Source organism: Eucalyptus grandis, chromosome 11 (genome assembly GCF_016545825.1).
Source record: "Eucalyptus grandis isolate ANBG69807.140 chromosome 11, ASM1654582v1, whole genome shotgun sequence".
In the NCBI taxonomy this organism is placed as follows: domain Eukaryota; kingdom Viridiplantae; phylum Streptophyta; class Magnoliopsida; order Myrtales; family Myrtaceae; genus Eucalyptus; species Eucalyptus grandis.
In genome coordinates this window covers 43,242,682-43,266,755 of record NC_052622.1, presented here as the reverse complement: position 1 = coordinate 43,266,755, position 24,074 = coordinate 43,242,682, and the positions used below count along the sequence as shown (strand labels likewise).

At 40.2% G+C, this 24,074-nt stretch overlaps 2 protein-coding genes across 4 annotated transcripts; both read right to left on the bottom strand.

The window, feature by feature from the left end:
* Positions 1–238: 238 nt before the first annotated feature.
* Positions 239–4,373, bottom strand: LOC104425875 (probable metal-nicotianamine transporter YSL8). 2 transcript variants are annotated; one of them, XM_010038722.3, is made up of 6 exons: positions 3,788–4,373; positions 2,448–2,611; positions 2,224–2,321; positions 2,013–2,147; positions 1,691–1,880; positions 239–1,609 (listed from the first exon to the last, which is right to left on the bottom strand). In XM_010038722.3, the coding sequence occupies exons 1-6, from the start codon at positions 4,233–4,235 to the stop codon at positions 503–505; spliced, it is 2,142 nt and encodes a 713-aa protein (XP_010037024.2). In that variant the 5' UTR covers positions 4,236–4,373; the 3' UTR covers positions 239–502. The 2 variants fall into 2 exon arrangements, with proteins under 2 accessions (XP_010037024.2, XP_039160082.1); XM_039304148.1 differs by lacking the exon at positions 3,788–4,373 and adding an exon at positions 2,978–3,777.
* Positions 4,374–11,242: 6,869 nt separating this feature from the next.
* On the bottom strand, positions 11,243–15,955 carry LOC104425876 (probable metal-nicotianamine transporter YSL8). 2 transcript variants are annotated; one of them, XM_039305494.1, is made up of 7 exons: positions 15,344–15,955; positions 13,552–13,715; positions 13,281–13,378; positions 13,065–13,199; positions 12,744–12,933; positions 11,854–12,661; positions 11,243–11,631 (listed from the first exon to the last, which is right to left on the bottom strand). In XM_039305494.1, exons 1-7 carry the CDS (start codon positions 15,756–15,758, stop codon positions 11,555–11,557), a joined length of 1,887 nt encoding a protein of 628 aa, XP_039161428.1. In that variant the 5' UTR covers positions 15,759–15,955; the 3' UTR covers positions 11,243–11,554. The 2 variants fall into 2 exon arrangements, with proteins under 2 accessions (XP_039161428.1, XP_010037025.2); XM_010038723.3 differs by having other exon boundaries at positions 11,243–12,661.
* Positions 15,956–24,074: the final 8,119 nt, after the last annotated feature.

Here is a 24,074-nt window from a genome sequence, read left to right as displayed (position 1 = left end):
CTAAATAATTTGTTTAATTTAGTTTATAGCAACCGCGGTTATTTTGTTTCCCATATTGAAGACTAAAAACTAGAATTTGGACCGTTGGCAGACACAAACTCCCCTTATATTTCCTACCGACTGTCTGGGGACACTGTATTCATCCATTCCAAGAAAAGAAGAGGGAAATGGGGCTAGCTGTTCAATCTTCCCTAGGGTTTCATATCGTCAATGGTAATGCGTGTAAATTAGAATTGGCTACTGCCAGAAATGTGAATTCTATAAGGCATGAAGAGAAGCACCAAAGACAATTCCATATACAATCAATTACCAAAGGACACTTTTTTCCCCCACCCGGTCGGGTTACAAACAGAGTAATTTGGCAGCAGCTAGCTGCTACGACTGTTTCACTGGGATTATGGGAGATTGCAAGAAAAAGAGGAAGAGCAGATCATGACGTCCATCTAAAGACTTGCGACGTGCTTGAGATTTCACACCGTCTTCGTGAGTCTGAACTGCAGGACTAAGATCCCAGGAAGCCATCGACTCTCTTGTTCGTGGCTCTTGATAGGAACTTCATGCAAATTGGTGGATTAACCCCTGCCAAAGCGAGTATTGAGCTAGGCAATGTCCATATGCCATCCCCACAAATCAGACCTGAAGCTACTGCTGGCCCAAATGCGTCGGCCTTAGTTTTGTTGATTTTCTCCCAGATGAACAGAATTAAGCTACCGACGCACATATTGATGGCAAAGTATGGCCCTATGTAGAAGGGTATTGCCATAGCCATCGGAAGAGGGATGAAACGGGCCCACTTCTTACCGACTAAGTCCCTGAACCCATTTATGATCATGGCAGCTGCGAAAAAACCATAGCAGAGTGTGAGGCAGTGTTTGGGCAAGGAAGAGATGCCTTCCACACCAAGTTCGGCCATGCTCCGAAAAACAATTCCATAGGGGACAGGATATGCACTTCCTGGGAGTCCAAGATCCTTAAATGCCTTGTAGAAAAGCCAAAAGACGCACGGAGAGATAACGCAGCCCATGGCAGTACCAATCACCTGACTCACAAACATGGACCGTGGTGAAGCCAGGGTCAGATAGCCTGTCTTGAAGTCCTGAGTTAGGTCTGAGGCTGTAGACACAATATTCATCATGACTCCACAGGCAGCTAAACCAGCAAGAATTCCACCATGTGAGGCACCGGCCCATGCCCCAATCATGAAGATGGCAAGCGTCCCATAGGTAGAGGCAAGAGACCAGTCGGTGAGCCCACACCCATAGGCATTGCAGAAGCCCAAGGTTGGAGCGAAGAGATAAATGACTAAAATGTAAAACCATTTGAGTTGGGGGAACATGTGCGGAAGAGAAGCTGTGGATATGGCTGCTATTGTGACATACCCTGTAATTGCAAACCATGTCGGGATTTGATCCTTTAGGAAAAGCTGTGTCCGTCGTCGGTCATCATAAGACACTTGAGGGTTCTTAGGAGAGGAACCATTCGCAATGGGGAGGACATGGCTCATTTCTCTGTCTTGGAGTTGACGGTACAAACCAGAGAGCGTTCGGCCAAGCACCTTGAAGAAGTTGTAGAGCCCATCACCCAATATAATGGCAATGGAAATGAAAACCTGACAAATTGGTATTGTAAGATTAACGCATAAACAAAAGACATAAACAAACTTCACGTTTGCACGTATATCTTGACTTGCCTTATAACCTTGAATTCCACGCATGCTGGTTGGGCCTTCATCTGCTGGATACCAATGTCCCTCTCTGGTTTCTATTAGAGGCCACATTAAACCCCAGGATAGAATTCCTCCCAGTAGCACTGAGACATTTATGATGTATGGGCAAATCATCCCAACTCCAACATATGTTGCGGAGAAATCAAAGTAAAACCTTCACGTTATCCATGGTATGAGAGTCAGCTAATAGTTTTGCATATTAGAGTGCATGACATCAAAGTAAAGGCCAGCTTACAGCACAAAGTAGCCGTAGACTGTAAAGTGGGAGTTTGTTAAGCTTATACACCTGTATTGCAAAGCCTTAAGCCCCAAAGTGGGGAACTCTGTAAAACCACAACCATCTCCAGCTGTGTAGAACCATTGGAAAAAGCCCCACAAGAAGCTGAAGGAGAAGAACTTTCCCAATGCTTTCACTTGTTTCCTTCAGGAGAAAAATTAAAGCCAATGAGAGCTGACATATCGACACACTAATGAGAAGGCTTTCTGGCTTGTCTTACTTAGCTAGCTTGGCCCCTTCAGGTGTGTGGAAACTATTTATCAGATGAGCAGTTGCCGTGCCACTAGGATACGTTAATTTGAAGTCAATGATCATAATCTGAAACCAGAGAAGTGCAAGCAAGAGTGAAGTGTATAATGGAGATTAATTGGCAATTGCTACAATTTTAATGACATTTTCAAGGGCAAGTGCTACAAATGAAAACATGCAACATGCAAAGAGTACCTTTCGGAGCGGCACCACAGCAAAGAGGCCGAGGAAACTGACGACAAATAGAAAACCAATCATCCACGACAGCGATGGGTCTTTGAAAACTTGAGCCCTTTGGGGATCCTTCGATTGATCAGCAACTCGCTTACTCATTGCAAAGAGATAACTCCCGAAACCTCCTATTCATGCAAAATAACAGAGCAAACCACGATTTTCCAGTAAATAGCTCTAGCTATTCATCCAAAAAGACTATGCAAGTTCACATCTCTTAACATTACTTTCTCGCAATAAAAGTTTGTTTTATGCAATTTACTTTGAAATAGAGAGATCACAGAAAACAGCAAATCAAAAATATAAGCATCATCAGACGAAACCTCATATAAATGATCTGCTGGTTCTGTTGTCATTTTATCAATCAGTTTCCTTTTCTTTCTCTAGCTAGAGAAGAGATAAAAAAGAAATCAAACAAAAAATCCAGCCTCTTCATGTTGAAATCAGTTAATGCGTCTATATCATCCAAGGAAAGAGATGGACAAAGATAAAACCCGATGTGGATAGAGATTGATTTGGCATGGTCAAGAGAGAGCTGATCCTTCCTTTTGACTTGAAACATTGGCGTTCCCAGAGCAGTTACACCTCCTCAAATTTCCCCTCAATGAAATAATGGCGCGCCCGATAGATGGAAGTTCCCGCATTATGACAAAGAAAAAAAGTTGGTGGATGAGCATTTGAAATTCTTGTTTTGCCATCTTATTATGAGTTCTTCCAAATTTTCTGGCTCAAAAAATCAGAGTCTATAGTTGAACTTGATATGCATGCTGAGCTGCAAGTAAGCAGCGGTTCAGCTAGAGTACCATTCGTGATGAACCCTAACCTAGATAAAACGATAGCCACGACTTGAGGGAATCTTGACTGCTGACTCGTAGATCAAACTTTTGAAAAATTCTATACCCTTATGTGAATCCTAATTGATTCTCCACTCAAACAACAGTCAATGAAGTAGGGCCAGCTCAAGAAAAGAAGAAGTATCGGAAATTCGCGTGGTTATGTTGTGTCGATTCCATCAGAAACCCAGGATTCCTTTCTCAATTCAGCTTAGAAGAAGCAAAAAAGTATGCAGGGCGAATATCATGTACGCTTAATTTCAATTACAAGTGAGTGCATCAGTGCAACCCATATAACGTAACCGTTAGAAAGAAACGGGCATCATCATTGTAGCAATTGAAATCTCCGCGAATCGACAGCCAAGAAAAAAGTGACAGAGAGCATGTCAGCGGACAAAGCTGCTAAAACGGAGCACTTCCAGTTCGCACTATCTCAAATTGCAGCCAAGAGTGAAAGACGAGCCAACTTACCGCTGAAAGCGATGCCGGAGGACGCCACCACGCAGGTCTGGATCACCGTGTTCTCCTGCCGCGTGAAGGGGACCCGGAGCAGCCCGGACTTGTCCAGGACCTTGGTCCACGTCTTGACGAAGAAGAACCCGAGGAGCCCCGCCGAGACGTTCAGCGACGGGATGATGCCCGCCGTGAGGTTCAGCTTCATGACGATGAAGGCGAACATGACGCTCAGCACGAAGCTCACCGCGAACGCCCTGAACGTCAGCTGCCCCCTCCACGACGGCACTTCCTGGCCCTCGAAGATCCTCTCCACCGACAGGCCGTTGCTCTCGTCCTCCGAGCTCCCGCTCCCCCCGCCCTTCTTCTCCTTCGCCTCCGCATCCGGATTCATCCGATTCTCGTCCTCCGACAACGAGCGGTCGCTTCTCTCCGCCGTCTCCGACTCGTCCTTGCCGAGGCCCATTCTCCGCCCGGCTTCGACGACGATGATCAGAGCGTCGGATCACTCGTCTGGCTATCGGCTTCACTTCGGTCACTTCATCATTTCTACTTCTGGCGTTCCCACCGCGACAGCAACACCTCGTCTGGCTATCGGCTTCACTTTGTCGCGTGCTTGAGACCGAGACGACGGAAACGACGAGAGATTATATTGCATTATATTAGTTCGATGATGAGTACGTTTTCTCCCGCGCGCGGGTAAAGTCACTGGAAACGCTCCATCGAGAGATTATATTACATCATATTAGTTGGATGGTAAGATTAATATCGTAAAAAATCTTAAGCTAATATATTTATAATAAGTATATTCGAAATTAATTTTTTTATCATGATACAACCTGAAACTAGTATGTATACTTATGATAAATTTATCCCAAATGACTATAAAAAAACATTAAACTAATAAACTTATGATAAATTTACTTCAAATTAATTTTTGACTGCCAAATATCTCAAACTGGTACATTTATGATAAATATGATATATGTTAAATGGAAATTAATATCATAAAAAATTATAAAATTGATACAATTGTGATAAACGAAAAACAAAATCTCAAATTACTATTATCATCTAACTCAGTAATTTGATAGTAAAATTTAACGAAAATTAACAAAATGTAAATTTATCACAAATATATTAATTTAAAGTAAATTTGTCAAAGATAAACAAATTTGGGATATTATAGTATTAACTCATTTTATTTTAATTCGATACTCATTAAAAAAGAAAAAGATTTAGTCACGTTGCAAGGGCCAACGATCTCTTTGAGCATCGATTAGATGCATAACCTGAGCGACACGAGGGGTGTACTCGCTTTGGTCAATCGAATTCGTCGATCTAGACAGCTCAAGATTATTAAATCCACATGGTTCCCGTGTTTATAGTAATATAATGTGAATAATCACGCGGGTTAAAAAATTTGCATTTTGGCCCGTCGTTTTGTTTGGTTCGAGATTTGTGTAACTTGCAGGGTAATCACATGGCTTAAGTCAAACAATCATTTTAGATTTTGGACGTATCGATTGTCTAGAGTGAGGCTAGGTTGTCGTTACGACTTATCAACGATGACTTCATCAACCTGCGGCCAAAAGGAGAAAAGAAAAAAAAAAGGAAAAGAAGATGCACCAAAGTTTTTTCAATAATTCTATTGCTATATTCTTTTGGGCTAATATCCTAAAAAACTCCAAATTAGTACACCTATAACAAATTTATCTTAAATTATTTTTTTTACCACAAAAAATCCTAAACTGGTACACCTTGATAAATTTACTCGAAACTGATACACTTGTGATAAATTTATATTTTATTAGTTTCCGTTAAATTTTACTGTCAAATTATTAAGTCAGATGACATGTGATAGTTGATTGGTATACCAGAAATTTGAGATTTTATTCTCCGTTTGTCATAATTATATAATTTTTGTGATATTTAATTCAATTTAATGAAAGGTATATTTGCTACAATGCACAAGTTTGGGATTATTGGCAATCGACTAAATTAATTTGGGGTAAATGTGTCACAAGTGTACTAGTTTGAGATTTTTTGTGGTCATTTGGAATAAATTTGTCACAAATGTATCGGTTTGAAGTTTTTTATGATAAAAAAATTAGTTTAACTTCAAAAATTAGTTTTGGGTAAATTTATCACACGTATACCAATTTAGGGTTTTTTTTTATGATACTAATCCTTTTTTTTTTTTTTTTTTTTTTGCAAAAGATTTCATGATTCTTTCATTTAGGGCAAATATTATAAAAAAAAAATCTCAAATTTTACTCATTGTGACATATATACCGGAAAATTCTTTTGTGTCGCCAAAAACCATAAACTTGAATACCATGACACAAATTGTGACATCCAAAAATTCCATGATTTGATTATAATATTTAATATTAGTTTCCACAACTGGACCACCATTAAGTTGATAGATTCCGATGCATAAGTTAGTGGTGTAAAATAGTGATACTTAACTCATCACCATATTATTTATATAATAGGGCTTGTATGTTCTGGAATTCATATTTGTTGGTATTCAAGATTCAAATCTATTGAATTGAGATTTTCCTTATTTTTCATATCTTTTATTAATGATTTTTAGTTGACTCGAAATATTTTCAGACTCACCAATGTTCAGAATGAATATCGATTTCCTCAATCTCCATTTCTCTTCAATTGGCACACCCTTTCTCTTTTCTCTACCAAAATTTTTAAACCCATGTTTTGGCTTGAGACATTGAACTCGGTAGCTTTGACATCATGCATGATATCATCAATTTTAAATCTAGTTCATTAATGCATTGGTGATTCATGCACATGATTGACCGAAGAAAATGATCTCATCTTCATTTCCATCAAAATATCTTCTTGTGACTAATTCTTTTGGGCCAAATGTATCCTAGCAAGTGTCACAGGGACCATTTGAAGCTCATTCATTAAAGCACTTGTCTGTCAGCCAAAGTTTAAAATTTCTTTTAACCTTGATTAAACATTACTCTTTGTTGATAACTATCAAGAACTCTTTAAAGATTTTCTTGCTTTGGTCGTATGAGGAAAACCATGACAAGCTTTCACTTTTCAAAAGTAGAGGTTCACTTATTAACTTCCAACCACCCATTCACTTCTTCAAGCTTTCGTATTCAAAAACCCACAAATAAAAATAGAGATCCCACACTTGAACTAATTAAAGTTTATGTCTCAATCTTTTGAGTCTAAAAGAACTAAATCATTTAATTTCATTGCTTCCTACCAACTTTTGTCATTTTAAAATTAAACTTTGTTGATTTTCGATTCTGTTTATTTTGCTTAAAGGTGATTTAAAGCTCCGAGTCTGACATCACTTTCAAAATAAGTGAAAACTCTACATCTTAAATTAGCTAAATCTACTTAATACTTTTAAATTGGTTGGTTGATCTATGTGGTCTTGGTATGCAATAATAGTTCCACTTTTGTCATTTATTTAGATACGCGTTCAAACTCACCTCCTAAATATATTCATTTATTTGTTCAGATTCACATATTGATATATTCAATTGGTTGTTTAGATTTACGTCCGCACACACTTCGATTTTGTGAGTCGTTGAGTTTAAACTCTCCACCATTGGATGGTGGCAAAAAGATTCACGGCCATCGAAAGTTTTTCTAATCTCTTGAGAGTTTTGACTGCCCATTCCTTTAGACCAATCACAAGAGTCAGTTTCTCCCGCATAGGTAAAATTACTAAGGGCGCATTTGGTAACGTTTTTGTTTCGGGAAATAATTTTTAAACATAAATGGTTTTTTTTTTTGTTTCTGTTCCCAGGAATAATTTTTGAGTATAAGAACGCGCTTGGTAATTGTAAAAAATTTATATTCTAGAAATAGAAATGCGTTTGGTAAACTTGTATGATTTTGTTATTTCTTTTAATTTTTCAATATTTTTATTATATTTTTCAATTTTTTTTTTCTTTCTCTTTGTGGCCGGCCGTCTGCCACGGCAGCGGCTGGTGAGCTCGCCGGAGCCTCACCAGGCCACCGTGAGGCTTGGCCTCGGTGGCCGGCGAGCCTTGGGTTGGCGAGGCTGACCTTGCGTCGCCTGGGCAAGGTTGAGCCTGGCCAGTGGCCTTGCGAGGCTCACTTGGCCACCGAGGCCATCGGCGAGGCTTGATCTCGTCTAGGCGGCACAAGGTCGGCCTTGCCTAGCCTCATTGTGGCTCGGCGTCTCTGGGGGCTGGCGACGCTTCGGCGAGGTTGCCGGCCCTCGTTTGGCTAGTGGCCGTGACCTCGCCAAAGAAGAAGAAGAAGAAGAAATAACTTTTTTTTACTTCTTATTTTTGTTTCAAATCTGTTCCTAGGAAGATTTTTTTGTTCCTGGAAACAAAATTTTTACTTAATTTTTACTTAACGCGTTTCCGTTCTTTTTATGCTCTATTAAGAGATTGGATTAGATTAGTTCGATGCTAAACACAATGTGAATTTTATTTCATTTCGACACTCGTTAAAAACATAAATAAATTTGGTCACATCGCAAAGATTGATGATGCCTTTAGGCACATGAATTGGATGCCCGACTCGAACGACTTGGGAGGCACCAAAGCTAGTCGTCATGACTGCGTTGCTAGATTGCCTTAGATTCTCTTTGGTCGATCGAATTCGTAAATGCAAACGGGTCAAGATGGTCAAACCCATCCGCTTCCCCCGCTTTTAGTGATCTAATGTGAATGTGGGGAATGAATCGGGTGGGTTAAAAAATATGCATTTTGGCCCGTCGTTTTGTTTGTTTTGTGATTGATGTTAACTTGCAGGGTAATTACATGGCTTTAGTCAAACAATCATTTGAGATTTTGGACTAATCGATTGTCTTGAGCGAGGCTAGAGAGTTGTCACAACGTACCAAAGATGTATTCCATCAACATGCGGCCCACAGAACAAAAACAACAAAAAATGCATGTACACCAAAGTTTTTTCAATTCTTCTATTGTTATATTCTTCTTGCGAAATTTTTACAATTCTTTCATTTAAGGGCAAATACCATAAAGAAAAAACTCAAACTATACCCACTGTGATATAAATATCAATTTTTTTTTTTTATATCTCAAAAATCCTAAACTTGTCAAATGTAACACAAATATCCCAATTTTTTTTTATATCGCAAAAAAATTGGAATATTTATGTCACATTGATTATAATGTGAGATTTTTTGTGGCATCCCAAGTTACATAGCTAGCAAAAAACAAATTACGGCTAGTATTTTTAAAAAGAGCAAGTGATTTTCAGGCAGCAGTCGTATATTTTTTGGATAATTTGAGCATGAATGATAATCCAATTTGCTTCAAAAGGCGCGACACGCTACTTGGACTCGGGAACCATTCACTCATCCTTTTTGCAAAAAGGTCCTTCCTAAACTTGTTCACGGTGATACAAATACTTCCAACTTTTTTAATGTTATGAAAAAAATCATATGTGCCAACTATTTCAGTTCCATTCAAAGTATATTTGTTACACCAATATAAATTTGGGCTTTTTTATGATGCAAAAAGAAAAAAATTTAGGATATTTGCGTCATAATTGGTGAGTTTAAAAAATTCAGGGTATTTTGCTCATAGTGGGTATTGTGATTTTTTATGGCAGTAATCATTCATTTAATTCAGAAGATCACATTCATCCCAAGTTACTTAGCCAGCAGAAAACAAACATCCACCGGTAATTTTATGGAGAGCAGGTGATTTTCAAGCAGCTGGATATTTTTTGGACAAATCTGAACCCGAGTTGTAATCTGGTTCGCTCCTAAGGGCACGACACGCTGCTTGGACTTTGGGAACGTTAACTAGTCCTTTTTGCGGGAAAAAAAAAGGTCCTTGCGATGGTCTCTGCCGGGGGAGACATCGAAAGGTGCATTCCCGATAGGACCAAGGATCGAACGAAGACAAGACCAGCGGACGTACGAACATCGATCGTAAATTTTCAACGCCTTCTTCAATGGAACTGGAAGATTCAGTGTACAGAACGATTCTTAACCCTGTCTCCATCTCGATGCAAACAGAGGGTGTCCTGTCGTATCGCTTTCTTGATAGTGTTTGCCTGCTAATGGGGACAACGTGGATAGGAATGAGAAGTCGAGGGATTCACATTACCGTGCTGAAAGCGGACCTTTGTGAAAACAGGGAATTTTGAATTATCCAAACCAATCTTAAGTCTGGAATCGATGGAATGGAAAGACGGTGTTGGTTTCAAGGGGGGTTTTGTTAAGAGCTATATGATGAACACACATTGTGTTGCTGGAAAGTCTGGTGTTGCTGAGATCAGAGGAAGTAAAGTGAGAAAGTCTGGTGCTGCTGATTCGACCAAGAATAAAAGGGATGAAGTCAATAATAAAATTTGCAGCACATGTTCACTGCAGAATTGTTATTCTGTTTTGAGCATATAACTATTTAAATTCTGTTTTTGTTTCTGTTAGTTTTCTTAGTTAGTTGAACTGTGAAACCGCATCTTGGTGATTCTTTAGATAAACAGCTTGTAATATAAATAAGATTGAAGAACAAGCAAGTTGACATGCTCTCAGATGAAAATTCTTCATTGAATACAGAGAAAGAAAATCCAAAATTCTTCATCCATTCTCATCTCTTTTTCTCTCGTTCTGTTTGTAAGTCTTCACAGGTTTTGCATTGTGACTGGCAAGTTGGTCGAGCGGTCAAGGAAAAGAGAATCCTGACCAAAGGTTATGTGTTACCCACTATGAATCCTGATCCTGATAAAAGAGGCCGTGATTCAAGTTGCGTAAGTCTAAGACTCATGTTCAAGGAATCCCATACTGAGGGGGTAACTCGTTTGGCAAAAGAGTAAGACAAAATGAATTAACGAAAAAGACGAGGCCCGATAGAACAGGTCACAATGAGTTGCTTGAATGACTCATATTTCAACTCGTTTGGTCTTCTAAGACCAAAAACAGATGCGGAGGCTTAATTGAGAAGACACTCAAAATATCAAAACCGAGATTGTGCTCTTCCCCTCTCCTATTTTCACCGATCTCTCGCTTGTAGGTCGCTTGACTTCACATTTGGAATTGCCAGAGCTATTTCCACTTCCTGCAGCAAGTCGAGGCGTTCGTGCTCCTCCCACTACAATTGCCGTTGCTCTTGACGCAAGTTTTTGAATCAAATTTTGCTCCCTCTTGCCGCTTCTCTCAACATTGGCGAACCGCGAAGTTACAGTCAGACCATTTTTCTTCATTCGACAATGCTAAAGACCTAAGTCAATGTCTCCTTTAACTAGAAAAGAAGATAGATAAATTGGAAAATTTTAAAACTACATCATCCTTAATTGCACTTAAGTAATTTGTTTTATTTAGTTTATGACAATAGCGCACACAGTCATTTTGTTTTCCTATTTTCGAAGACTGAAAACTAGAATTTGGACCATTGGCAGACACAAACTCCTCTAATATTTCCTTCGGACCGTCTGGGGACAATTTGTATTCCAAGAAAAGAAAGAGGGTAGTAGAAGTTCAATCTTCCCTAGAGTTTCATATTGTCAATGGTAATACGTGAAAATCACAGTTGGCTAATGCCAGAAATGTGGATTCTACAAGGCATGAAGAGAAGCGCGAGAGACAGTACTATATACATTTATTACCAATTAGGACACTTTTATACAAGAATAATTTCGCAGCTTCTAGCTGCTACCACTGCTTCACTGGGATTTTGGGAGATTGCAAGAAAAATAGGAAGATAGAGCAGATCATGACGTCCATCTAGAGACTTGCGGCGTGCTTGAGATTTCTTGCCGTCTTCGTGAGTCTAAACTGCAGGACTAAGATCCAAGGAAGGCGTCGACTCTCTTGTTTGTGGCTCTTGATAGGAACTTCATGCAAATTGGTGGATTAACCCCTGCCAAAGCGAGTATCGAGTTAGGCAATGTCCATATGCCATCCCCACAAATCAGACCTGAAGCTACAGCTGGCCCAAATGCGTCGGCCTTGGTTTTGTCAATTTTCTCCCAGATGAACAGGATTAAGCTACCAACGCACATATCGATGGCAAAGTATGGCCCTATGTAGAAGGGTATTGCCATAGCCATCGGCAGAGGGATGAAACGGGCCTACTTCTTACCGACTAAGTCCCTGAACCCATTTATGATCATGGCGGCCGCGAAAAAACCATAGCAGAGTGTGAGACAGTGTTTGGGCAAGGAAGAGACACCTTCCACGCCAAGTTCGGCCATGCTTCGAAAAACAATTCCATTGGGGACAGGATATTCACTTCCTGGGAGTCCAAGATCCTTAAATGCCTTGTAGAAAAGCCAAAAGACGCATGGAGAGATAACGCAGCCCATGGCAGTACCAATCACCTGACTCACAAACAAGGACCGTGGTGAAGCCAGGGTCAGATAGCCTGTCTTGAAGTCCTGAGTCAAGTCTGAGGCTGTAGACACAATATTCATCATGACTCCACAGGCAGCTAAACTAGCGAGAATTCCACCATGTGAGGCACCGGCCCATGCCCCAATCACGAAGATGGCGAGCTTCCCATAGGTCGAGGCAAGAGACCAGTCGGTAAGCCCACAGCCATAGGCATTGCAGAAACCCAAGGTTGGAGCGAAGAGATAAATGACTAAAATGTAATACCATTTGAGTTGGGGGAACATGTGTGGAAGAGTGGCCGTGGATATGGCTGTTATTGTGACATACCCTGCAACTGCAAGCCATGTCGGGATTTGATCTTTTAGGAAAAGCTGTGTCCGTCGTTGGTCATCATAAGACACTTGAGGGTTCTCAAGAGAGGAACCATTTGCAATGGGGAGAACATGGCTCATTTCTCTGTCCCGGAGCTGATGGTACAAGCCAGAGAGCGTTCGGCCAAGTACCTTAAAGAAGTTGTAGAGCCCATCACCCAATATCATGGCAATGGCAATGAAAACCTGACAAATTGGTACTATAAGATTAGAGGATAAATAAAAGACATAAACGAACTTGCACATTTGCATATATAACCTGACTTGCCTTATAACCCTGGAGTCCACGCATGCTGGTTGTGCTTTCATCTGCAGGATACCAATGTCCCTTTCTGGTTTCTATTAGAGGCCACATTAAACCCCAGGATAGAATTCCTCCAAGAAGCAATGAGATATTTATGATGTACGGGCAAATCATTCCGACTCCAACATATGTTGCCGAGAAATTGAAGTAAAACCTTCACGTTATCCATGTAAGAGAGTCAGCTAATAGTTTTGCACATTAGAGTGCATGACATCGAAGTAAAGGCCAGCTGACCACAGAAAGTGGCTGTAGACTGTAAAGTGGAAGTTTGTCAAGCTTAAACACTTGTATTGCAAAGCCTTAAGCCCCAAAGTAGGGAACTCTGTAAAACCGCAACCATCTCCAGCTGTGTAGAACCATTGGAAAAAGCCCCACAAGAAGCTGAAGGAGAAGAACTTTCCCAATGCTTTCACTTGTTTCCTTCAGGAGAAAAATTAAGGCCGATGAGAACCACCATATTGACATACAAATGAGAAGGCTTTCCAGCTTATAGTGTCTTACTTAGCTAGCTTGGCCCCTTCAGGCGTGTGGAAACTATTTATAAGATGAGCAGTTGCTGTGCCGCTAGGATAGGATAATTTAAAGTCAATAATCATAATCTGAAACCAGAAAAGGGCAAGCATGAGTGAAGTACTCTAAACAGTAAATGCAAGCCCCCACCGTTTGAGCTCTCATGGCCAAAGAGAATCTTTTCAAGTGAAGTCTATAATGGGGATTAATTGGCAATTACCATAATTGCTACAGAAAAAAAGGTGCAACATGGAAAGAGTACCTTTCGGAGAGGCACCACAGCAAAGAGGCCAAGGAAACTGACAACAAATAGAAAACCAGTCATCCACAGCAGTGATGGGTTTTTGTAAACATGAGCGCTCTGCGGATCCGTTGATTGATGAGCAACTCGCTCACTCATTGCGAAGAGAAAACTCCCGAAACCTCCTGCTCATACAAAATCACAGAGCACCACATTTTTCAGTAGATAGCTCTAGCTGTTCATCCAAAAATGATACGCAAGTTTACATTTATTACGATTCCTTTCTTCCAATAAAGTTTAATCAAATTCAAAGAGATCATTATTGGATAGAAAGTCACTGTTATTTCTAACACACGATAAAGGGAGGTCAATGACTAAGGGCAGACCACTTTAGTTGAATAAATATTCCACATGAAACAGAAGCAAGAGCCTCTTATCTTTTTTGTTGATAGATGTAGAGGTCTATAGTACTTTCCAGTAAAAATATTTTTCTTTCTTTTCCAGCCGAGATACTTTTCAAGCAAGTAACTGAAACCGCAGTAAACACACGACAATAAACTGGGAAAACGAATTGAATTGAAAAAGCAGGGTCTGGCCCAAAAGAAAAAGCAGTGGTTACAATAGGTAAACTCACTATCCACAACTGATTTTATTTGGAGATGGTTAGCAAATGAGCATCCACTCAAACTTAGGGGAGGTTCCTTCATTTTTGCATAGTTGCATCCTTAAATCTGAATGATTAACTTCAAAAGAATACACGAACATTATCTCTGCATACCCCTTGAGCTCATTGGCATTGGTTATCACAGAATATGTTCCAAGAAACACGTGACCTCAAATATGCGCATGAAATTAGTGTATTGACTATTCAATATGGTTATGGCCAAATGCCCTACTTTGTGTTGTTTACATAGAAACAACCTATTACATGTCATCTGTGTAGATGCAGAACAGTTCATTTAGAATCCATGAGATTAACATTTTTCGGAGAAACAGGCGTTTCTGTGCAAAAAAGGCAATCCATCCTTTGGACATAAAATTGGCGTTCCCGGAACCGTTACACCTCCAGAAATTTCCCCTCAGTGAAATAACAGCGCTCCCAATAGACAGAAGTTCCCGAATTATGACAGGAAAAAATTGGTGGATCAGCATTTAAAATTCTCTTTACGTTCATCTAATTATGAATACTTTTAAATTTTTCTGGCTCTAAAAATCAGTGTCTTCAGCTGAACTTGATATGCATGCTGAGCTGCAAGGACCGTGCCGCTTTCAAAGGCTCTAAATTGTGGACTAAGGAGCAGTTCAGCTTGAGCACCATTCACGATAACCTTATCTAAGACAAAAGGATAGCCACAGCCCGAGGGAATCTTGACTGTTGACTCGTAGACTTTTATTTATTACAAAAGATACCAAGGAGGAAAACTCTGAAAATTCTATACCCATGTCCTAAAACTTTGAAAATTCTATACCCATATATGAATCCTAATTGATTCTCCACCCAACAGTCGACGAAGTAGGACCAGCTCAAGAAAAGAAGGAAAAAAATGAAAGAGGACATCAGGAACTCCCGTTGTTATGTTGTGTTGAATCCATCAGAAACCCAGGATTCCTTCCTCAATTCAGCAGAGGCTCAAGTGCAAGATAGCGCTTCTTCTGGTTGAGGTTTTACAGTGATGACTTTGGGCTATTCAGTAGACCGGAGGATAGAACAACTTAAGAGAAGTGACAGAGAGCATGTCAGCAGACAAAGCTGCTCTTCACAATTCGCACTATCTCAAATTGCAGCCAAAGAGTGAAAGACAAGCCAACGTACCGCTGAAAGCGATGCCAGAGGACGCCACCACGCAGGTCTGGATCACCGTGTTCTCCTGCCGCGTGAAGGGGACCTGGAGCAGCCCGGACTTGTCCAGGACCTTGGTCCACGTCTTGACGAAGAAGAACCCGAGGAGCCCCGCCGAGACGTTCAGAGACGGGATGATGCCCGTTGTGAGGTTCAGTTTCATGACGATGAAGGCGAAAATGACGCTCAGCGCGAAGCTCACCGCGAACGCCCTGAACGTCAGCTGCCGCCTCCACGACGGCACCCCCTGGCTCTCGAAGATCCTCTCCACCGACAGGCCGTTGCTCTCGTCCTCCCCACTCCGGCTCCCGTCCTTCTTCTCCTTCGCCTCGGAATCCGGATTCATCTGATTCTCGTCGTTAGATGAGCGGTCGCTTCTCTCCGCCATCTCCGATTCGTCTTTGCCGAGGCCCACTCTCCGCCGGACTTCGACGACGATGATCAGAGGATCCGATCAATGCGAACTAAACACAGCGAATTCAAAGAGCTGTTCGGCCTGTTACTCGCCAAAAGCTCGCCCTGTCTCGCCATCAGCTTCACTTCGGTCGGTTTACCATTTCTACTTCTGGCGTTCCCACCACGACAGTGACACCTCATCGTTGAAAAAGATCAAAACTTGAGACATTTGCAAAAAATTACGAAAATAATACTTAAATGTCAAAATCGAAATAAAATGAATCAACTAAATGCTAATGACAAGAAAATTCGATTAAAATATTAACGTAACGATTTTTCGACAAGATAAATGCAAAATAACTTCTTTTTGTATGCTGACATGACTAAATAAATTCAAAAATGACATTTTTTTTGCTACTGACATAGATAGATAATTAATATAAACATTAATTAAATAAATTTTAAAACTAAATTAACATAGAATTATAAAAAAAAAAAAAGGGACAAAGATGAGGTTGGTCCCCGCCTCCTCCCTTTTTTTAAATTATTAATATATCAGTATTTTAATTTAATTAATATTTATATTAAAATTTAAAAAAAGACAAAGTGACATCGTTTTAGTGACTCATTTCTAGCTCAGCTTTCCGATGTGCCACGTAGGCAAGTTATATTTATCAAAAAGTTGCTATGTAAGATTTTCAGCCATCTTCACTAGACTTGGCACTCAGGTGTCCTATTTTTGAAAAAAATTGACATTTAAAAGTTATTTTCGTAACTTTTGACACTTATGGCACATTTGATAACTCTTTTCCAACAACAATTTTTGATCGATAAATGATTTTTTTTTATTCTATTCGTGGGAACAATTTTTAAGCAAAAGAACGAGTTTGGTAATCGAACAAGATTTCTAATTTTAGAATAGAATTGCGTTTAGTACCGTGTTCAAAATTTATACTCCAAATTATTTTCTTTTAATTTTTAAATAATTTTATTACCTTTTCCCTTCTTTTTCTTTTTCTTTAAGTCACGGGTCGCCGACATTGGGATGATCAGCGATCGGCTAGACGAGGGTCGGCGACCTCACTAGAGTGTCGCCGACCCTCGCCAGCAAGGCCGACCCTAGTCGCCCAAGCCTCATCGGCAGTAGGGCAAGGCTTGGCGGGGTTGAGCTAGCCTCGCTGGTGGCCAGGCAGGCCTTGCCCAGCCCCGCCGAGGTTGGCCGGGATTGGGCGAGGCCTGCCTGGCCACCAGCAAGCTCACCGGACTAGTTGCTAGCGACCAATGATGGTGAGCGGCAAATAGCAGATGGTGGCAAATAGCAACCGTGGCGGTGGATGAAAAAGAAGAAAAGGGAAGAAGAATAAGAAAAAGAAAATAAACAAAGAAAATATGGGCTTGATTCTAGAATTGTTCCCGAGAACAAGAATACACTCTTTTTTTTTTTTTTTTTGATTTTGTTCCAAATCTACTTCCGGGAACAAAAAAAATAGAAATTTGTTCTCGGGAACAAAAATTTTACCAAACATGATTTCGTTCCAAAACTATTCCCGAGAACAAAAGAATATAAATTTTTACTATTTGGCCGGTTACCAAACAGGGCCTTAAGGGCATGTTTGATAACAATTCTGTTCCCGGGAATAATTTCTAAATATTTTAAGCCGTTTGGTAATTGTCAAAAATTTCAATTCCTAGAATAAAATCGCGATTGGTACCGTTTTTCAAAATTTCTACTTCAAATCATTTTCTTTGAATTTTAAAATAATTTTATTACTTTTATTACTTTTTTTTCCTTTCTCTCTCCTATTCTTCTTCTTCAAGTAGATCGGTGATCGGGTAGACAAGGGTCGATGACTTCACCGGAGCGTTGTTGGCCCTTAATGAGGTTTGCCCTCATCGGTCGAGTCTCGGCCGGCAACCGGGTGAGGCTCGCCTAGCTTTGCTAGTGGCTAGGCGGGCCTCGTCGGGGTTGGGCAAGGCCCGCCTAGCCACCGGCGGGGTTGGGCTTGCCTCCGGCGAGCTCACTGGACCTCGCCCTAGCTTAGCAAGCCTCCAGCGACCAGTGGTGGTGGGTGGCAGATGACAAAGAAGAAAAGGGAAGAAGAAGAAGAGAAAAGGGAAGAAGAAGAAGAGAAAAGGGAAGAAGAAGAGAAAATATGGGCTTGATCCTAGAATTGTTCCTGGAAACAAAAATTAAGGCTTGACGCCTAGCCACGACAAGGCTCGACCTCGCTGGGGCTAGGCTTACCTTCGGTGAGCTCGCCGGACCTCGCCCTGGTTTGGCGAGCCTTCGACGACTGGTGGTGGTGGGCGGCGGATGGCAACCACAGTGGTGGATGAAGAAGAAGAAAATGGAAGAAGAAGAGAAAATATGGGCTTAATTCTACAATTGTTCTCGGAAACAAGAATTAACTTTTTTTTATTATTACTACCGGCCTTGGTGGCTCCGCTGGATAAGAAACATCAACCTTGGAGGAAAGGTCGAGGGGTCAAACCCTAGGGGAAGCATCGACGTCTTAAGTGTGATGTCGGGGTGGTGGGTTCTCCGCTAGTATTACTCCAGGGTTTACTTGACGGCTATGTACCACTACAAGGCGACGAACGGCTAACGGGGTTCCCCAGGGTATCGATTTTTATTTTATTTTATTATTATTCTTGAATCTATTCTTAAATCTAATTCCGGGAATAAAAAAGTATAAATTTGTTCCCGAAAACAAAATTTTTATCAAACACGATTCTATTCCAAAATTATTCCGGAACAAAAAATAGAATTTAGCATTGTTTGGCCGGTTACCAAACATACTCGAGAGTTACTTCGAGTGGAGTTGAGGTTAGGGGTGTCAACGATTCGATTCGATTTTTTTGAAAAATAGAACCGAACTGAATCATTGGGAAAAACTTTCGAATCGAATCATTAGGAAAAACTTTCGAATCGAATCAAATCGAATAAGACCTAAACCGAATACGAATTGAACAGTTCGGTTTGGTTTTTCAGTTTTTGGTCTTCAGCTTTTATTTCTCGGTTTTTGCATTTGTTTTTTTTTTTTTTTTCGTTTTCTTTTCTATTGTGTATATATATCGTTTCCAAGAAATAAGCTCTTATCGGTTTATTGGTTCGGTTCGGTTCAGGTTAACTGATAAAAAAAATTTCGATTTTTAATGAGAATCGAACTGAAAAAATCGAATTTTTTAGTTTGGTTCAGTTCGATTTTCAATTCGATTTTTGACGCTCCTAGGGCTGTTGGTTCACCATCGTCCGTCGCCTCGCATTATTAAAGCTTCATGTCAACTTGGCGGTGCAGATGGCCGCTCCAACTTTATGCATGTGAATGGTACTCAATCAATCACTGAGGGACCCAACTCTACCGAACTGTCCCATCTGTCTTTCCTTTTACTTAGATGCTCTACGACAATTGACATGTGAAAAGTATAGGAAAATGTTCAGCCCTACTTCAATTGTACATAAGATAGACAAATCTCAAAATCGGAAGACAAGAAATAATATCTTCTAGGGATATGTGCAACACAAGTCCTAAAACTTACAAGGAAAGTGCAATTTAGTCCTAAAACTTACAAAAAGTGTAGTTGAGTCCTAAAACTTGTCAAATTGGTTCAATTGAGTCCTAAAGTTAACGCTGTCAAACCGAGTAATGGAAAATGCTGACGTGGCGCTGACGTGGCATTTTAAATGAGTTAACATTATTTTTATTCTTGTTTAAATTAGATTTAAAAACAGAAAAGAAAAAGATAAATTTATTTATATAAAAAAAACTGTGCAAAAAAATAAAAAGGCACCGGTGGTGCTTCCGCCGCCGCCCATCGCCGGAGTGGCCGGCGATGGTTGCCGGCCCCAGGCGGGGTGGCTGCCCTCACCCGGCGAGGCCTCGCCGGCCCCAGGCGAGGGCCGGCCACCCCCGCCAAAGTCGGGCGAGGACGCCCAGATCTGGGCACGCCGGCCCAGGATCTGGGGTCGGCGATGCTCGCCCGGATCCGGCGTCCCCGACGCCGGATCGGGTGGAGTCGTCGGTGGCGGGCCGGGCGACGACGATAGTCCGTGCGCGATGGCGTCGGGGGGTCGGCGGTAGGACGTCGGAGAACGGTAGCAGCCCGGCACCGCAAAGGGTCATTGCTGGTTTGCTGGGGACGGCGTCGGGGCTACGGCGGCATGGCTCGCGCAAGCCCGGTGCAGCGACGGCGACAGAACCCCCCTGCCCTCCGGAACCCACTCACTCGACTGGATAGCGTCGGGGCACGGTGTCGGGAGTGCGACGAGCTGAATCGGCGTGCCCAAATGCGGCGAGGTCGCCGGCCCCCGTGAGGGCCGGCGTGCCCGATCTGGGCGTCCTCACCCGACTCCGGCGGGGCGGTCGGCCTCACACGGGGCCGGCGAGGCCTCACCCGGCCTCGCCCGGGGCCGGCGATGGGCGGCGGCTGCGGTGGAAATGCCCGCCGGTGCCATTTTCTTAATTTTTTAATAGTTTTGTTTTTTAATTAAATTTTAGTTTTTCATTTTTAGTTTTAAATCTAATTTTTAAAATTTTTAAATAAAAAATAATTTTAAAAAGCCACGTGGAAAATATAAATTTATTTAAAATATGACGTCAGCGCCACGTCAGCATTTTCTGTTAATAAATTTGACGGTGTTAACTTTAGGACTCAATTAAACCAATTTGACAAGTTTTAGGACTTGATTGCACTTTTTGTAAGTTTTAGGACTGAATTGCACTTTCCTTGTAAGTTTTTGGACTTGTGTTGCACATATCCCTATCTTCTATTTAAGAACATGTATTTACCTATATACCTAAAAAATAGAAATTGAAAAGGACTTGCTGAAAAAGCATAAAAGCATGATGGGAAATTTGACAGATGTCTGAATAAGTTTGGTTGAAGCTCCTGAAATATCAACGAAGCTGTCACCAACATATTAAGGTTAAAAATTAAATAAGTCATAATTTATGGTGTAAAAGAACATGCTCCAACCCTTCCCACGGCTTAAAAAATAAATAAGAAGGGGGCCTCAGCTCCCCAGCTTAAAAGTTTAAGCTGCAAAATGAACTTTGAATAGAAATTGAGATAAAAAGGAAATAGCAATTGAAGCAACTAAGGTTACGTTTGTTTTAATTTCTTTTTTCTATTTTTAAACACTTTTTTTTTTTTTTTTTTTGTTCCCGAAACACATCTGGAAATGAAACAAGAAATAAAAAAGTTGTTTCTTATTTCCGAAACAAAATTTAGGAACACTTTCTTCGTCTCTCTTTTTCTTCTTCTTTTTTTCTTTCCTTTTTCTTTAGCCGGTCGCCAGCCTCGGCCATGGCCGGCGACCGGCCGTCGAGGGCCGGTGACCTCACCGGAGTTGGAGCGTCGCCGGCCCCCGTCGAGGCTCTTGGTAGTGGCCCGACGAGGCCGAGCCTCGCCGGCCCTTTGGCGAGCTCGGCCTCGCTAGATTTGGGCGAGCTCAAGCTCGCCCGGCCAAGGCGAGGCCGAACCTTGCTCGCTACGGCGAGCCTCGCCGTGATCGGGCGAGGCCACCGGCCAAAAGAAGAAAAAAGAAAAAAGGAAAAAGAAAAAAGGAAAAAAAAAGAAAAAAGAAAAAGAAAAATAAGAAATAAAATAGAAAAAATAAAATAAAAATATTAAAAAATTTAAAAATTATATAAATTTACCAAAAGTGTTTCGTTCATTTTTTATTCCCGAACAAGTTTAGCAAACGTGTTTTTTTGTTAAAAAATTATTCCCCGGAACAGAAACACTTTTTTCTATTTCTGTTTCCTGAAATAATTTTTAAACGGAAATGTTACCAAACGCGCCCTAAGTCATATTTGATAACTATTCGTGGAACAGCTATTTCTATTTTTTTGTTCTCCAGAATAAAAAAAAAAAAAAAGAATAGAAACCTATTTAGTAAAATTTTTGTTTTTGGGAACAAAATTTATTTATTTATTTTTATTTTTGAGAATAGATTTGGAACATAATCAAGAGGAAAAAAAAATTGTTTCTTATTCCTATGAACAATTCCTAGAATTAGTTCCATTTTTTTTTTTTTTACTTGTTCTCTTTTCTCTTCTTCCCTTCCATTTTTTTCTTCTTCCTTTTGGCCGGTGACCTCGCCAAAACATTGTTAACCCTAGCGATACCATGCCACGACAAGGTTTGTTGGCCCAAGCCTCGCCTTAGCTATCTTGCCCAACTAAGGCGAAGCCGAGCCTTGCCTAGCCACGGCGAGGTTGACCTCACGTTGCTTAGGCGAGGTTGAGCCTCGCCGATGGCCTGGCGAGGCTCATCCAGCCACCAAAAAGGCTTGGCCTTGCCCAGATCTAGCGAGGCTGAGGCTTGCCTTAACTAGGCGAGCTTCTGGCGAGCCCATTGGATCTTGCCCAATCCATCGCTCGCCACGGCGAAAGAAGAAGAAGAAAATAATAAAATAATAAAAATATTTAAAAATTAAAATAAATAAACAAAAAATTAAGAATTAAGAATTCTACCAAATGTATTTTTTTCCTGGGAGTAAAAATTTTGAACAGTTACCAAGCGCGTTCTTTTGCTAAGAAATTATTTTTAGGAATAGAAAAAAAAATCATTTTTGATCAAAAATTATTTCTAAAAACAGAATCGTTATCAAATGCATTATAAAAGGTTTTCAAAGGAATACAATACAAGGCCATGATCACTATGACTGGTTATTCTTTAGGAAATTAAGAATTTTTTTATAAGGAAAAATAATTAAGATCTTTCACTTTAAATTATGTCAATTTTCTTGCGAGAAAGCTAAGCATGCCCCTATCTTTTAATCCCAAGAATTTGCTCAAGTGATAAGTGCGTACAAATAAACATTAATATTAACTTTCAGCGCATTAATGTGGGGAAAGCCATACCATGATTAACTTCATCACCTCAACAACTTTAATTGAGCTGGCTTGAAGGATTGTACATTCCTCAAGCACAACAAATCTGGTTTTCTCATGAGGTTTTCTCGCCTAATAATAATTTGCAACTCCCTCAACTTCACCTTGCTTTCCATGATAGGAAAGTGTACCGCCAAGGATTCATTGATAACATGAGTCGATAGGTATTGCGTCTCGATAACGCCCAATTTCTTTGATAAAATGCAATGAAGATAAAATCCACAAGAGTTATGCTTGTTGGAAGTTTATTTGTTAAAAAAACCAAGTGCATGCTTTTTTTGTCCTACATAGGAAAAGTGTGAGGAAGTGTGCCAATTAATAAGTGTGAGGTTTCTTTTATGTACCTAAAAGAATGATTGGATGTGGGCTAAACCCCATCATACTTGCGTGCAGGTTCACGATTATTTGGCACACTTAGTGGTTTAATTGTCACTAACTCCTTTGTTATTTTATTTTATTTTTATGGTTATGTTATTAATTTTAATCAATTCAAAGGTTGTTTTTGTTTATGAGAATTTCTGGAAATTATTTATAAAAAAAATTCGAAGTTTTATTTTAAAAAAATTATTATTATTCCAAAATTTTTGTTTGTGTTTTTTCAAGACAATCTTTAGCAAAGATACTCGTTTAGTTTGCAACTTTTCTCGAAGGGTTGCATTTGTTCGTTTTGGGCAATTTTCAAAAGGACACGTTTGTTTATTTTTTGCAATTTTTCACGAAAAATTGCCTATGTTTTAAGACTGTTATATATATAATGTCAATTTTCGGAAGAACGTGTGTGTGATCATTTTTATCTTTTCGAGCATTCTTTTTGAAAAAACTACAGCCATCCTTTCAATTATTTCCTAGAGAGATCTTAAAGAAATACTAGAATTACCATTTAATATTTTCATTTTTTAGACTTTGTTGTATCTTGGAGGATATTTGCCAGTGATCATTAGAACATTGTAGAGCAAATAAATCCTTAAAGAATTTGATATTACGCCTCAAAGTCTGACTTGATTACTTTAAATATCCAACTTCATTATTTTATCCAATTCGAAGTCATATTTTCCCAACAATGCTCAATTTCCCCATCGCTCCTAACATGTACAGCAGATTACACTGCGACCATCAACCATGCGTTCTTCCAAGCCCATGACCCAAAACTTGTATTGGATTTTAATTGATCATGCCTAATCATTGACGAAACTAGTTTCTTTACCCCATAACTATGCATGGATTGCATCTTAATTCTTTTTTCACATGAAAAAAAAATCATATCTACTATGAGATTAAGGTTAGAATTTAGATAAGCAATAGTTTCTAGTATAGAAAAAAATATAAAAAAATTCCAAACTTTGCCAATTGTAACACATTTTTCCTAAGACTTTTTTTTTTGGTGACATCAAAAATCCAAAACCTTCACC

Coding starts and splice junctions, on each gene's coding strand:
- LOC104425875 (XM_010038722.3), bottom strand. CDS start 4,235: ATGGGCCTCGGCAAGGACGAGTCGGAGACGGCGGAGAGAAGCGACCGC. Junction 2,322..2,447: donor CTGTGGTGCCGCTCCGAAAG/GTACTCTTTGCA, acceptor CTCTGGTTTCAG/ATTATGATCATTGACTTCAA. Junction 1,610..1,690: donor GTGGAATTCAAGGTTATAAG/GCAAGTCAAGAT, acceptor CCAATTTGTCAG/GTTTTCATTTCCATTGCCAT.
- LOC104425876 (XM_039305494.1), bottom strand. CDS start 15,758: ATGGCGGAGAGAAGCGACCGCTCATCTAACGACGAGAATCAGATGAAT. Junction 13,716..15,343: donor CTCTGGCATCGCTTTCAGCG/GTACGTTGGCTT, acceptor TTGTATGAGCAG/GAGGTTTCGGGAGTTTTCTC. Junction 12,934..13,064: donor CTTAAGGCTTTGCAATACAA/GTGTTTAAGCTT, acceptor GATAACGTGAAG/GTTTTACTTCAATTTCTCGG.